Source organism: Hemitrygon akajei, chromosome 2, assembly GCF_048418815.1.
Source record: "Hemitrygon akajei chromosome 2, sHemAka1.3, whole genome shotgun sequence".
NCBI lineage: Eukaryota > Metazoa > Chordata > Chondrichthyes > Myliobatiformes > Dasyatidae > Hemitrygon > Hemitrygon akajei.
In genome coordinates, this window is record NC_133125.1 from 79,914,844 (window position 1) to 79,929,799 (window position 14,956).

At 42.2% G+C, this 14,956-nt stretch overlaps 1 protein-coding gene across 2 annotated transcripts in view; it reads left to right on the forward strand.

Annotated features, from left to right (window-relative positions):
- LOC140714284 (contactin-associated protein-like 5) overlaps nt 1-12,539 on the forward strand; it is a 1,700,882-nt gene extending 1,688,343 nt beyond the window's left edge. For both annotated transcript variants that reach the window (XM_073025370.1, XM_073025379.1), the window contains one exon: nt 9,799-12,539. In XM_073025370.1, coding sequence (XP_072881471.1) covers nt 9,799-9,989 — 191 coding nt within the window. In that variant the 3' untranslated portion in view covers nt 9,990-12,539. The remainder of the gene's footprint in view (nt 1-9,798) is intronic.
- The last annotated feature ends 2,417 nt before the right edge of the window (nt 12,540-14,956 follow it).

Sequence of the window (14,956 nt, forward strand, 5' to 3'; positions counted from 1 at the left end):
GGAAAAGAGGGGAGGGGAAGTGATAGGGGACTCAATAGTCAGAGGAACAGGCAGGAGATTCTGTGGATGTGAACGGGCCATCTGGATGATACGTTGCCTCCCAGGTGCCAGGGTCAGGGACGTCTTAGATCGTATCTACAGCACTTTGAAGGGTGAGGGAGAGCAGCCAGATGTCTTGGAACATGTTAGTACCAATCACATAGGAAGGAAAAGAAAAGAGGTCCTGAAGAGAGTATTTAGAGAGCCAGGCAGAAAGCTGAGAAGCAGGACATCCCAGGGTAATTTCTGAATGCTGTCTTTGCCACATTTGGCAGATAAATGCTTGGCTGAGAAGTTGGTACAGGGGCAGGGCTTCAGGTTCTTAGATCAATGGGATCTCTTCTTGGGGAGGTATGACCTGTTCAAAAGTGACAGGTTGCACCTGAACCCGAGGGAACCAATATTATTGCGTGCAGGTTTGTTAGAACTCTTAGGGAGGGTTTAAACTAATTTTGCTGGGGGATGGGAATTGGAGTGAAGAGACTCAGGTTAGGACAAATGGTAAAAAAAAGTAAAGATAGCTTGCAGTCAGATCGTCAGGAAGGACAGGCAGGTGATGGGAAAAAAATTGCAGCCAACATTGTGAGCATCAGTGCATTAGGGATGCAGAATCAAAAAGGGGAGCAAATACAGCACCCAGAGTGTTATATCTCAGTGCATGGAGTATCAGAAATAAGGTGGATGATCTTCTTGCACTAATACAGATTGTCGGGTATGGTGTTGTGGCCACCACTGGATCATGGCTGAAGGATGGTTGTAGTTGGGAGTTGAATGTCCAAAGTTACATGTTGTATCGGAGGGATAGGAAGGTAGACCGTGGTGGTAAGGAATGGCATGAAATCGGTGGAAAGATGTGACATAGGATCGGAAAATGTTGAATCCTTATGGATTGAGTTAAGAAACTGCAAGGGTAAAAGAACTTTGATGACAGTTATATACAGACCTCCCAACAGCAGCTGGGATGTGGACCATAGATTACAATGGGAAATAGAAAAGGTGTGTCAAAAGGGCAATGTTATGATAATCATGGGAGATTTCAACATGCAGGTCCAATTGGGAAAATCAGGTTGGTAATGGATCTCAGGAGAGTGAGTTTGTTGAATGCTTATGAGACGGCTTTTTAGAACATTTTGTCTTTGAGCCTACTAGGGGATCAGCTGTACTGGACTGGGTGTTATGTAATGAACCAGAGGCAATTAGGAAGCTTAATGAAAAAGTACCCTATGGAGGCAATGATCACAATATGATTGAGTTCAATTTGAAATTTAACAAGGAGAAAGTAAAGTCTGACGTAGCAGTATTTCAGTGGAGTAAAGGAAATTAGAGTGGTATGAGAGAGGAGTTGGCCAAAGTAAATTGGAAGGAGATGCTGGCAGGGATGACAGCAGAACAGCAAAGGTGTAAGTTTCTGTGAAAAATTAGGAAGGTGCAGAACAGATGTATTCTGAAAACAAAGAATTACTCAAATGGCAAAATAGTACAGCTGTGGCTGACAAGGGAAGTCAACGCAAATGTAAAAGCAAAAGAGAGGGCATACAAAAAGCAAAAATTAGCGGGAACATAGAGGAAATATGAATGCAAGCAGGCAAACAATATCAATGTGGATAGTAAAAACTTTTTAAATCTTTAAAAAAATAAAAGAGAGATAGAGTGGATATAGGACCTCTAGCAAATGAGGCCTGACAAATAATAACGGGGGACAAGAAGATGGCAGATGAACTAAATGAGCATTTTGCATCAGTCTTCAATGTAGAAGACACTAGCAGTGTGCCAGATGTTGAAGGTATGAGGGAAGAGAAGTGAGTGCAGTTACTATTACAAGGGATAAAGTGCTCAATAAGTGGAAAGACCTCAGAGTACCTAAGTTACCCAGACCAGATGAACTGCACCCTAGGGTTCTGAAAGAGGTAGTGGTAGAGATTGTGGAGGCATTAGTAATGATCTTTCAAAAATCACTAGATTCTTGCATGGTGTCAGAGGATTGGAATATTGCAAATGTCACTCATCTTTAAGAAAGGAGGAAGGCAGCAGAAAGGAGATAGACCATTCGCCTGACCTCAGTGGTTGGGAAGATGCTGGTGACATTTATTCAAGATGAGGTTATGGAGTACTTGGTGACACAGGACAAGATAGGACAAAGTCAGTATGGTTTCCTTAAGGGAAGATCTTGCCTGACAAACCTGTTGGAATTCATTGAGGACATTACAAGTAAGATGGATAAAGGGGATGCAGTGAATGTTGTATATTTGGACTTTCCGAAGGTCTTTGACAAGTTGCCACACATGAGGCTGCATACCAAAGTAAGAACTCCATGGTATTACAGGAAAGTTACTGGCATGGTTAGAGCATTTGCAGTGACTGGGAATAAAAGTGACTGAGAAGACTGATGGGACTGAAGGGACTGATGGGACTGAAGGCTGACAAATCCCCAGGTCCAGATGGTCTGCATCCTAGGGTACTAAAGGAGGTGGCCCTGGAAATTGCGGATGCATTGGTAATCATTTTCCAATGTTCCTTAGATTCAGGATCAGTTCCTGAGGATTGGAGAATGGCTAATGTTATCCCACTTTTTAAGAAAGGAGGGAGGAAGAAAACAGAGAACTATCGACCTGTCAGCCTGACATCGGTGGTGGGGAAGATGCTAGAGTCCATTATTAAGGATGAAATAGTGGCATATCTAGATAGCAGTGATAGGATTTGGCCAAGCCAGCATGGATTTACCAAGGGTAAATCATGCTTGACTAATCTGTTGGAGTTTTTTGAGGATGTAACCAGGAAGTTAGACGGGGGAGATCCAGTGGATGTAGTGTACCTCGATTTTCAGAAGGCATTTGATAAGGTCCCACATAGGAGATTGGTGGGTAAAATCAAAGCTCAGGGCATCGGGGGGAAGATATTGACATGGACAGAAAACTGGTTGGCAGATAGAAAGCAAAGGGTAGCGGTGAATGGGTGTTTCTTGGAATGGCAGGTGGTGACTAGTGGGGTGCCACAGGGCTCGGTATTGGGACCACAGCTGTTTACAATTTACGTCAACGATTTGGATGAAGGCATTGAAAATAACATCAGCAAGTTTGCTGATGATACTAAGCTGGGTGACAGTGTGACATTTGATGAGGATGTTAGGAGAATTCAGGGTGACTTGGATAGGCTGGATGAGTGGGCAAATACTTGGCAGATGACGTTTAATGTGAATAAGTGTGAGGTTATCCACTTTGGGAGTAAGGACAGGAAGGCAGATTATTATCTGAACAGTGTAGAGTTAGGTAAGGGAGAAATACAAAGAGATCTAGGAGTCCTTGTTCATCAGTCATTGAAGGTGAATGAGCAAGTGCAGCAGGCAGTGAAGAAGGCTAATGGAATGTTGGCCTTTATTACAAAGGGAATTGAGTACAAGAGCAAGGAAATCCTCTTGCATTTGTACAGAGCCCTGGTGAGACCACACCTGGAGTATTGTGTACAGTTTTGGTCTCCAGGGTTAAGGAAGGACATCCTGGCTGTAGAGGAAGTGCAGCGTAGATTCATGAGGTTAATTCCTGGGATGTCTGGACTGTCTTACGCAGAGAGGTTAGAGAGACTGGGCTTGTACACGCTGGAATTAAGGAGATTGAGAGGGTATCTGATTGAAACATATAAGATCATTAAGGGATTGGACAAGATAGAGGCAGGAAATATGTTCCAGATGCTGGGAGAGTCCAGTACCAGAGGGCATGGTTTGAGAATAAGGGGTAGGTCATTTAGGACAGAGTTAAGGAAAAACTTCTTCTCCCAGAGAGTTGTGGGGGTCTGGAATGCACTGCCTCGGAAGGTAGTGGAAGCCAATTCTCTGGATGCTTTCAAGAAGGAGCTAGATAGGTATCTTATGGATAGGGGAATCAAGGGATATGGGGACAAGGCAGGAACCGGGTTTTGATTGTAGTTGATCAGCCATGATCTGAAAATGGCGGTGCAGGCTTGAAGGGCCGAATGGTCTACTTCTGCACCTATTGTCTATTGTCTATTGATCCTTTTCTGGTTGGCTGCCGGTGACTAGTGGTATTCTGCAGGGGTTGGAGTTGGGGCCATTTCTTTTTAATACTGTATATCAATAATTTAGATGATGGAATAGATGGCTTTATTGCCAAATTTACAGATGATACAAAGATTGCTGGAAGGGCAGGTAGTGTTGAGGAAACAGGTAGGCTGGAGAAGGACTTAGACAGATTAGGAGAATGGGCAAGAGAGTGGCAAATGAAATTCAATCTTGGGAAATACATGGTCATGCAGTTTGGTAGTAGAAATAAATATGCAGACTACTTTCTAAGTGGGGAGAAAATACAAAAATCTGAGATGCAGAGAGACTTGGGAGTCCTTGTGTAGAACACTCATAAGTTTAACTTGCAGGTTGAATCAGCGCTGAAGAAAGCAAATGCAATGTTAGCATTTATTTCAAGAGGTCTAGAAGAGCATGAATGTGATGCTGAGGGCTTAAAAGGTACTGATGAGGCCTCATCTTGAGTGTTGTGAACTGTTCTGCACTCTTCATCTAAGAAAAGATGTGCTGCAATTGGAGACGGTTGAGAGGAGCTTCACAAGAATAATTCTGGGAATGAAAGGGTTATCATATAAGGAACGTTTGATGGCGAAGTCACTGGAATTTAGAAGGATGAAGCCTTTTGAATGTTGAAAGGCCTGAACAGAGTAGATGTGGAAAGGATGTTTCACATGGTGGGAGAGTCTGGGACAAAAGAGCACAGCCTCAGGATAGAGGGGCGTCCATTCCAAAAAGAGATATGGAGAAATTTCTTTAGCCAGAGGATGGTGAATTTGTGGAATTTGTTACCACAGGCAGCTGTGGAGGCCAGGTCATTGGGTGTATTTAAGGCAGAGATTGGTAAGTTATTGATTGGACACAGCATTAAAGGTTATTGGGAGAAGGATGGAGAGTGAGGCTGAGAAGGAGTAAAAAGATAAGCTATGATTGAATGGTGGAGGAGGCTCAACGTGTAAGTGGCCTAATTCTGCTCCTATGTCTTATCATCTTATGGACATATCACTGAGAGCTACCTGTGACTGAAGGTATTAGGGTAAAGAGCTACCTGTGACTGAAGGTATTAGGGTAAAGAGCTACCTGTGACTGAAGGTATTATTATGGTAAAGAGCTGCCTGTGACTGAAGGTATTAGGGTAAAGAGCTACCTGTGACTGAAGGTATTATTAGGGAAAAGAGCCTCCTGTGACTGAAGGTATTATTATGGTAAAGAGCTGCCTGTGACTGAAGGTATTATTAGGGAAAAGAGCCTCCTGTGACTGAAGGTATTATGGTAAAGAGCTGCTTGTGCTTGAAGGTATTACTAGGGTAAAGAGCTACCTGTGGGAAGGCCCAGTAGGCGTGGAAACTTTATCATTATATGCCTTGTGCTGGCAAATCATTTTCAGTGGTGAGGAAATTAATAGCCCCAAAGCTCAGGGTCATGCAACGCAGGCTGAAACTGAGCCTAGCCAAGAAGAACAGGTAGATAAAGAAGCTTTGAAAGGCAAGTTCTAGCAGAATGCCAGTAGTATCATCTCCCAGGTTAAAAAAAGAGGAAGGAGGCATTGACTAAGTGGCCAATAATGGACCCTCTAAGAGAGAGACACTTTGCATTTGGAGCCTGCAAAATCAAACTAGCCAAGCAATCCTTTCACAGTTCAAACCTCAACATCAGCTCAGTTCACCGTTATTAGCTGAGAGAGCCCAGATGAGGAAAAGACACCCCAAATATTCTCCTTTACAGAGCCACGTCAAAGTCGAGCTTATTGTCATTTGCATGGACAAGTGTGATCAAAAATTTACAGTATTATAGACACAGCATTCATAAGAAAGACCTGAGTTAAATACAACATGCACAATTTTTCAAAGAAAGAGCAAAATCAAGAAGTATCTATTGTAGTGAAAAATGATCATAAGTATTGCTATCCTAAAGTAGTGCAGGATTGTGCAGGATGGTTCAAGGACCAAATGATTAGAGGGAAGGAGTTGCTTTTGAACTTGGTTGCATAGAATTTCAGGCTTCTATACCTCCAACCTGATGGTAGCTATGAGAAGATGGCATGGCCCATTTCAATAAATGAAACCTGCTCCAGGGGTGCAGTTCACCCTGACACATCTTATGAGTCAGTACAATTTATTTCATAGAAAATATGACATAGAACAGTACAACACTGATGCCCCTTTGCCTCCTAATAATCTGCATCAAACACAATGCCAAACCTTTACATGTTCCATAGTTCCAAGCCCTGCATGTACATGTATCTATCTACAGCCTTTTAAACACCACTATTGTATTTGCTTTCACCACTACCCTCCGGCAAAACGCTAGAAATGTACATTAGGTACTGAAAACACTGGAAAAAACTTAACAGGTCAGACAACATCTGTGAAATGAAAATCTGAATTAAATTTTTAGGGTGTTATTTTTCCATCAGAGCTGCAAAGTTGATATAGTAAATTTGTTCTAAGTTTCACAGAGGAAGGGATGGAAAGAAGCAAAGATAATAACAATACAAAAAAGCTGGTTTGAAGTAAAGTCCCTCCTTCCCATAAAATGTTGATCTCCTACAGAATCAGAACCAAACTCAGTTTCTTATCACTAACATGTGTTGTGGATTTTGCAGCTTTTGTAGCAGCAGTACAGTGCAAGGCAAAAAAAACCACTGTAGTTGGCAAAAAACAATCAAAAGAGAAATTCTTTGACAAGGACTCTCCTACACCCACTGATGACCCCTTCTCCCGTCTTCAACCCTCCTCCTCTTCATGGACACCCCGCTCTGGTCTTCTACCTGCTCTGGATCTCTTTATTGCTAATTGCCGACGGGACATCAACCATCTTGACTTCACCACACTCTGTTCCAATTCCAACCTCACTCCTAACGAACGCTCTGCTCTCCGCTCCCTCTGCACCAATCCCAAACTCACTATAAAACCTACTGATAAGGGGGTGCTGTTGTTGTCTGGCGTACTGACCTCTACCTGGCTGAGGCACAGTGACAACTCTCTGATACCTCCTCTTATTTACCCCTTGATCATGATCCCACTAAGGAGCACCAGGCCATTGTCTCCTATACCATCACCAACCTTATCAGCTCTGGGGATCTCCCATCCACTGCCACCAACCTCATAGTTCCCACACCCCGCACTTCCCGTTTCTACCTCCTACCCAAGATCCACAAACCTGCCTGTCCAGGCAGACCTATTGTCTCAGCTTGCTCCTGCCCACTCAACTCATTTCTGCATACCTTGACACTGTCTTATCCCCCCTTGTTCAATCTCTTCCCACCTATGTTCGTGACACTTCTCATGCTTTGAATTTTTTCAATGATTTTAAGTTCCCTGGCCCCCACCATCTTATTTTCACCATGGACATCCAGTCCCTATATACCTCCATCCCCCACCGAGATGGTCTCGAAGCTCTTCGTTTTTTTTTGGATTCCAGACCTAACCAATTCCCCTCTACCACCACCCTCCTCCGTCTAGTGGAATTGGTCCTTACTCTCAATAATTTCTCCTTTGGCTCCTCCCACTTCCTCCAAACCAAGGGTGTAGCCATAGGCACCCGTATGGGTCCCAGTTATGCCTGCCTTTTTGTTGGCTTTGTGGAACAGTCCATGTTCAAGTCTCGTGTTTGTACTATCCATCCCCCACTTTTCCTTCACTGCATCGACGACTGCATTGGCGCTGCCTCTTGCATGCGTGCTGAGCTCGTTGACTTCATTAACTTTGCCTCCAACTTTCACCCTGCCCTCAAATTTACCTGGTCCATTTCCGACACATCCCTCCCCTATCTTGATCTTTCTGTCTCCATCTTTGTAGACGGCCTATCTACTGATATCTACTATAAGCCTACAGACTCTCACAGCTACCTGGACTATTCCTCTTCCCACCCTGACTCTTGCAAAAAGGCTATCCCCTTCTCACAATTCCTCCGTCTCCGCCGCATCTGCTCTCAGGATTAGGCTTTTCATTCCAGGACGAAGGAGATGTCTTCCTTTTTTAAACAAAGGGACTTCCCTTCGTCCACCATCAACTCTGCTCTCAAACGCATCTCTCCCATTTCCCGCACATCTGCCCTCACCCCATCCTCCCGCCACCCCACACGGGATAGGGTTCCCCTTGTCCTTACCTACCACCCCACCAGCCTTCACGTCCAACATATAATTCTCCGTAACTTCCGCCACCTCCAACGGGATCCCACTACCAATCACATTTTTCCCTCCCCCCCTTTCTACTTTTTGCAGGGATCGCTCCCTATGCGACTCCCTTGTCCACTCGTCCCACCGATCTCCCTCCTGGCACTTATCCTTGCAATCGGAACAAGTGCTACACCTGCCCTTACACTTCCTCCCTCACCACCATTCAGGGCCCCAGACAGTCCTTCCAGGTGAGGCGACACTTCACCTGTGAGTCAGCTGGTGTGGTATACTGCGTCCGGTGCTCCTGGTGTGGCCTTTTATATATTGGTGAGACCCGACGCAGACTGGGAGACCATTCTGCTGAACACCTACGCTTGGTCCGCCAGAAAAAGCAGGATCTCCCAGTGGCCACACATTTTGATTCTATGTCCCATTCCCATTCTGATATGTCTATCCATGGCCTCCCCTATTGTCAAAATGAATCCAAACTCAGGTTGGACGAACAACACCTTATATACTGGCTGGGTAGCCTCCAACCTGATGGCATGAACATTGACTTCTCTAACTTCCGTTAATGCCCGTCCTCCCCTTCTTACCCCATCCCTGACATATTTAGTTGTTTGCCTGTTCTCCATCTCCCTCTGGTGCTCCCCCCACCTCCTTTCTTTCACCTGAGGCTTCCCGTCCCATGATCCTTTCCCTTCTCCAGCTCTGTATCACTTTCACCAATCACCTTTCCAGCTCTTAGCTTCATCCCACCCCCTCCGGTCTTCTCCTATCATTTCGCATTTCCCCCTCCCCCCACTACTTTCAAATCTCTTACTATCTTTCCTTTCGGTTAGTCCTGACGAAGGGTCTCGGCCCGAAACGTCGACAGCGCTTCTCCCTATAGATGCTGCCTAGCCTGCTGTGTTCTACCAGCATTTTGTGTGTGTTGTTGTTTGAATTTCCAGCATCAGAATCAGAATCAGAATCAGACTTTAATCGCCAAGTACCTATGCACATACAAGGAATTTACTTCCGGCAGATGTTGTCTCTCTGCTCATAACAATAATAATGATAAATATAAATGAAAATATAGATTATACATACAGGTGGTGCAATCCAAGTAATAGTTAGCCGACAGTTAACCGGCAGTTAACTGTTCAGCAAAGTGACCGCAGTAGGGAAAAAACTTCTCCAGTGCCTATTAGTCTTAGTCTGGAGGGATCTGAAGCGCCTACCAGACGGAAGCAGATCAAACAGTCCGTGCGCAGGATGGGAGGAGTCCTTTATGATGTTCCCCGCCCTCTTCTTCAACCTGGAAGAGTACAGGTCCACAAATCTGCAGATTTCCTCGTGTTTGCTCAGAGAAATTATGAGATGGTTTTCATGGACCGCTCAGAAATCTGACGGGAGAGGGGAAGAGGGTCTTCCTGTACACCATTCTTGTGAAAAATCTGATTCTGATATTCACAGAAAAAAAATTCCTTACTTAATTTTCAGCAAGTTATACCCAAAGCATTGTGCCCACTTTTGTATTTGCATTACCTAGTTGGTTGTCAATGAGACTGTCTTGCCTGCTGCTGTGCCTGCTCCTATAACTTGACTCCTTCATTCTCACCCGCAGGTGTGATAGCAGTGGTGATCTTTGTCACCCTCTGCATCACGGCCATCATGGGACGCTTGTTGTACAAGCACAAAGGCACGTACCGCACCAACGAAACAAAGGAGGTGGAATATGCCGAGACTGCAGATGCCACACTGAGGACCAATGCCAATGACTGTGTTAGTGAGAGCACAAAAGAATATTTCATCTGACAGCAATGGAAGCCCCTCCTCATTTCGACAGTTGCAACAGCAGAAAACGCCAACAGACTGGATTTGCTGCCTGCTATAAGTTCACCGTAAATTCTTCAGACTAATTGGCCAAACATTGGCTCCAGGAAATGTGCAGTTCACATAGGCAGAAGTTATGTTTTCTTGTTAATGGTGGGTGAGCTCAGGGGAGTGGAGGTGTAATTTTTTTTTAGAATTAAATAAGGATATAGAAGCAGCTATTGAATGTTGAAACTTGTTTTAATTGGCCCAAAGCCAATAATCCTATTTATTTACAATGCATTATTTTATACATTGACCACTGCAGTTGAATAATTTACAAAGAAGCTGGAACTACATCAGATCCCACTGTTGGAATAATCTGACGTTAGGAATTTAGATGTTATTTCTACCTATAAGACCTCAGTAGCAAGAGCTCTTCATTCAGTGATCTTTTGTGATTCTTCCAGGTGACAGGTTCAGTTGATTCCTCTGTTCTGCAATGAATTGGTATTTCAATAACACACTTCCAATCTGTGCTTGGCTGTAAATGGTTAGGAAAAGTAGAAATACGATTAGTGCAGTTGATAGAAAGGCGTGATTTTATTTCCCCAAAGAACTAGAATAATCAAGACAAAAGCAGCTCATGCTATCATGCTTACAACCTATCTATGGTGCATTTGGATGGTTGCAGTTTCACTATGAGTAGAAATGTTTGATAAGATTGTGTTTCCTGCACAATGCAATTAAATTTTTAAAAAAACAGCATTTAACTATGGAACACTAGGCTGAAAATCAATTAATATGTATTGGCCATTTCAAATTGTCGCAATCGCAATCCAATTGGAATAAAGAAGGTGCTCTGATTTAGAGAGGCCACAGAATCAGTGGAATTGAAATTTACGAGGGGCAATTGATAAAGTTCGTGGCCCAAGGTAGGAGTCAATTTTAGAAAACCTAGCACATTTATCTTTCAACATAGTCCCCTCCTACATTTACATACTTAGTCAAGCAGTCATGGAGCATACAAATTCAAATGTCCAGAAAGTGTCCACAGCAGGGGTGATTGATAAGTTCATGGCCTATGGTAGAAGGAGATGTTATACAGCTCTCGTTACATGCACGTGCGGTTCAACTCTTTAAGTGATTATGCACAAAGTCTGAAGTTAATAACTCCTCAGTTAATAACTCATCAGGGGTGACTGATAAGTTTGTGGCCTAATGTAGAAGGAGATGAGTTATTAACTTCAAACTTTGTGCATAATCACTCAAAGAGTTGACCTGCTTAAACTGAGATTAACTGGGTACCTGAAATGGAAATTAATCATTTTTCATTACCATTCCGTAAGTAAATAAGAAATATAAACTGTCTTCATAGAAGACTGGGAAGTGATGGCACAGAAAAGAGCCTTTTAGCCCATCGTGTCCTTGTTTGATAAAAGGTTAATCCACTACATATTCCAATGCCTTGCAAGTTATGATTTTTCAAGTGCTCACCCAGGTGAGAGTTGCTACCTTCATCACCCTCTCAGGCAGCGAGTTTTAGATCTCTGGCGTTCATTAAGTGAAATAATATTTTCCCAACTCCACTTTAATCTTCTTAACCTATTAACTTAAATCTGCACTCCCTAGATACTGACTTATCTGCAAAAGTAACCAACCTTTTTCAGTCTAACTAGCCAAGGTTGATCACAATTTTCTATAGCTTTATTAAAACCTCCTTCAGTCCCCTACACTCCACCGAAAACAATCCCAGCCTAACCAGACTGTACTCATGAGCATATGGTACCACAGTAGCATTGCAGTTAGCATGACACTATTACAGCTCGGGTGTCAGAGTTCGAAGTCCCAGTCTGACATCATCTGTAAGAAGTCTGTACATCCTCCCTGTGGAATGGGTTTTCTCCTGGTGCTCTGGTTTCCTCCTACAGTCCAAAGTCCAAAGAACTCTGGTTTGTAGCATAATTTGTCATTATAAATTGTCCTGTGGTTAGGCTAGGGTTAAATCCAGAGTTGCTGGGTGGTGTAGCTTGAAGAGCTGGGAGGACTTGTTCTGCACTGTATTTCTAAATAAAATAAATAAATAATCACCGGTAACTTCCTTATAAATCTATTCTGTATTCTCTCTAGTGCTGTGGCTCCATGTCGTTTAGTGATAACCAGAAATGTACACTTTCTTATTTGTGGCCTAATTAATCAATTGTAATTATTAATAACATCAGCACTTAAAAGTGTAATAGTCCACTGTGGGTAGCTAGTTTTTTATTTAAACTCTATAATTATAACACATAACCTGCCCTTTATTATACAGTTGGTCATCATCTACTAAATAGCATCACTAACATTTAAAACCAACAACTAACCAATTTATACTATTGAAAATCTGTTTCATTTCTAGAATGTGACTGAAGTGCTATGATGCTGGATTTAAAATAATGGCTACAGCCTTACATATGTTTATAACAAGTGCTTTGTAAGGTCTTGTTATGTGTTCTGAATTCTTGTAGTATCTTCTTGTGTAAAGGTTTCACAGTTCTTTTGTAAAAAAAAAATAAAGGGATATCCTAAGTCAGGTTAAGACTAATGATGAATTCAAAGTGGTCATGTGTAATTTTGTGCAATTATAAACACAGGAAATCCTGCAGATGCTGAAAATCCAGAGTAAAACATATAAAATTCTGAAGGAACTCAGTAGGTCAGGAAGCATCAATGAAAAGGAACAGTTGACATTTTGGGCCAAGACCCTTCACCAGGACTAGAAAGGAAAAGGGAAAAAGCCAGAATAAGAAGTGAGGAGAGGGGAAGGAGTATAAGCTAGAAGGTGATAGGTGAAGCCAGTTAGGTTGGGAGGGGGAATGAAATGAGGAACTGGGAGGTGATAGGTGAAGAAGAAAGATTCCAATGTGAGCTGATAGTGGATCATAGAACAAAAGGAAAGAGGAGGGACACCAGGGGGAGATGATGAGACAGTTGAGGAGAAGAGAAAACGTAGGGAGAACCCAGAGTGAGAATGAAGAAGGAAGGGGGAGGGGAAAATTACCACAAGTTGGAGAAATCGATGTTCATGTAATTAGGTTGGAAGCTACCAAGATGGAATATGAGGTGTTGCTCCTCCATTTTGAGAAAGGCCTCATCATAGTAGTAACAGAGGAGGCCACTCTTAGATTGGAAGTGCAGACATAGGTTGGGGGAAACGCTTTGTCGAGCATCTTCGTTCCATCTGCAATAATAAGGATTTCCCGATGGCCAATCATTTAAATTCCATTTCTGATCCCCATTCCAGTATATAAGTCCATGACCTCTACTGGCACGATGAGGCTACTCTCAGGTTGGAGGAGCAACACCTCATATTTCCAACATTTTGTATGTATTAATTTTGCACAATGGTTACCTCACTTCCACAATTAAGCTAGAATAATGGAAACTAACAATATGACACCAATAACCTATTCAATTAAGAAATAATTTTCATTTCTACTGAGTCTTTTCCATAAGTCCAAATATGCAGATAATCACAGAATTTGTTCTGTTAATTAATCAGATTATCTATTTGAAATTAAACCACTTTGCAAAAGATTGTGTGCTTTTTACAGTTCTAAACACTGAAGAGGTTGGGTGATGGTGAGGTGTGAGTGTCAGATTTGATTTGATGTCATAACAAATAATGTCTAGAATAATGAACATTGTGTTTCTGATCAAAAGTTGTTGGCAGTTTGGTAGTGTTTTAACTTGTCAGCTGGAAAATTGAAATGTTTTCCAGCTGTTAAAATCTTGCCATATGGTTGCCATTGGATATCAAAAAGATACATGTGTCATAAAAACACACTATTGCCACATTACTTTAAAATATACCTGCAGACAGCCCCTTTTAATTGAAAATATATTATCACTGACTGATTAAAAGTATGCAGTTGGTAGCTTTTGTGTTTACCTTAAATACCAACATGAACTCTAAATATTCTTATTCCCAAATGGAGGGAAACAATGTGTGTGTGTGTGTGTGTGTGTGTGTGTGTGTGTGTGTGTGTGTGTGTGTGTGTGTGTGTGTGTGTGTGTGTGTGTGTGTGTGTGTGTGTGTGTGTGTAAAATAGTGTAGTTGGCATTATGATGAAATGAAGAAAATGGAGAAGATTACTTGGAGTGCTCAGAGGCCACTTCATTAAGTACTGTACCTCTGTATCTAGAAAAGTGACCATTGAAAAGTGACATGTTGTAGTAGCCCATCCACTTTGAGGTACGAGATGTTCTTCAACACACCACTGTTGTAACATGGTTATCTGAGTTACTGTCACCTTCCTACCAGTTTGAAACATCTGGCCATTCTTCTCTGACCTTTTTCATTAATGTGCCCACAGAACTGCTGCTCCATAGATTTATTTTTTTGCTCGTTTGTTCTTTGTACTATTCTCTGTAAATTCCAGAGACTGCTATGCATGAATGACATATAGTATGTCATTATTCCACCACGTCAGTGCCTCACTAAAAAAAAGGAAAACAGATGCCAAGTATCCCAGCTCCTATGCTTCTCTTTTGTGTAGTTTCTGGAGTTATGAAACATAGCAGTTGCGATGAAAAAGTTTTAAAACAAATTCAAGATGATTGCCTGCCTATTGAAATGCAACATTTCGTATTTCAGAAGAGGAGAGAAACATTTGAGTTTTTTTTTTAAAAAGGCAGAAAACTGACTAAATAAAAAGCAAAGAGTACAGCCATGGGTTCATAAACAGATAACACCAGGTGATAATAATATGAAAAAACTGAAACAATGACTGCCTTTGTCAGAAAGATAGACGTGTTTGATTGACAGATAACTGGATGATGTATATTGAACAGTATTTGGATGTAAATGAAATAGCTGATGAAAAGCCAGTCTTGCTGAGTGCAATTGATGGAAACGCATACAGTTTGCTTAGAAGTATAACTGCTCCAAACAAAACAGCTGAAATGATCTTTGCTGATATTTTAAATGT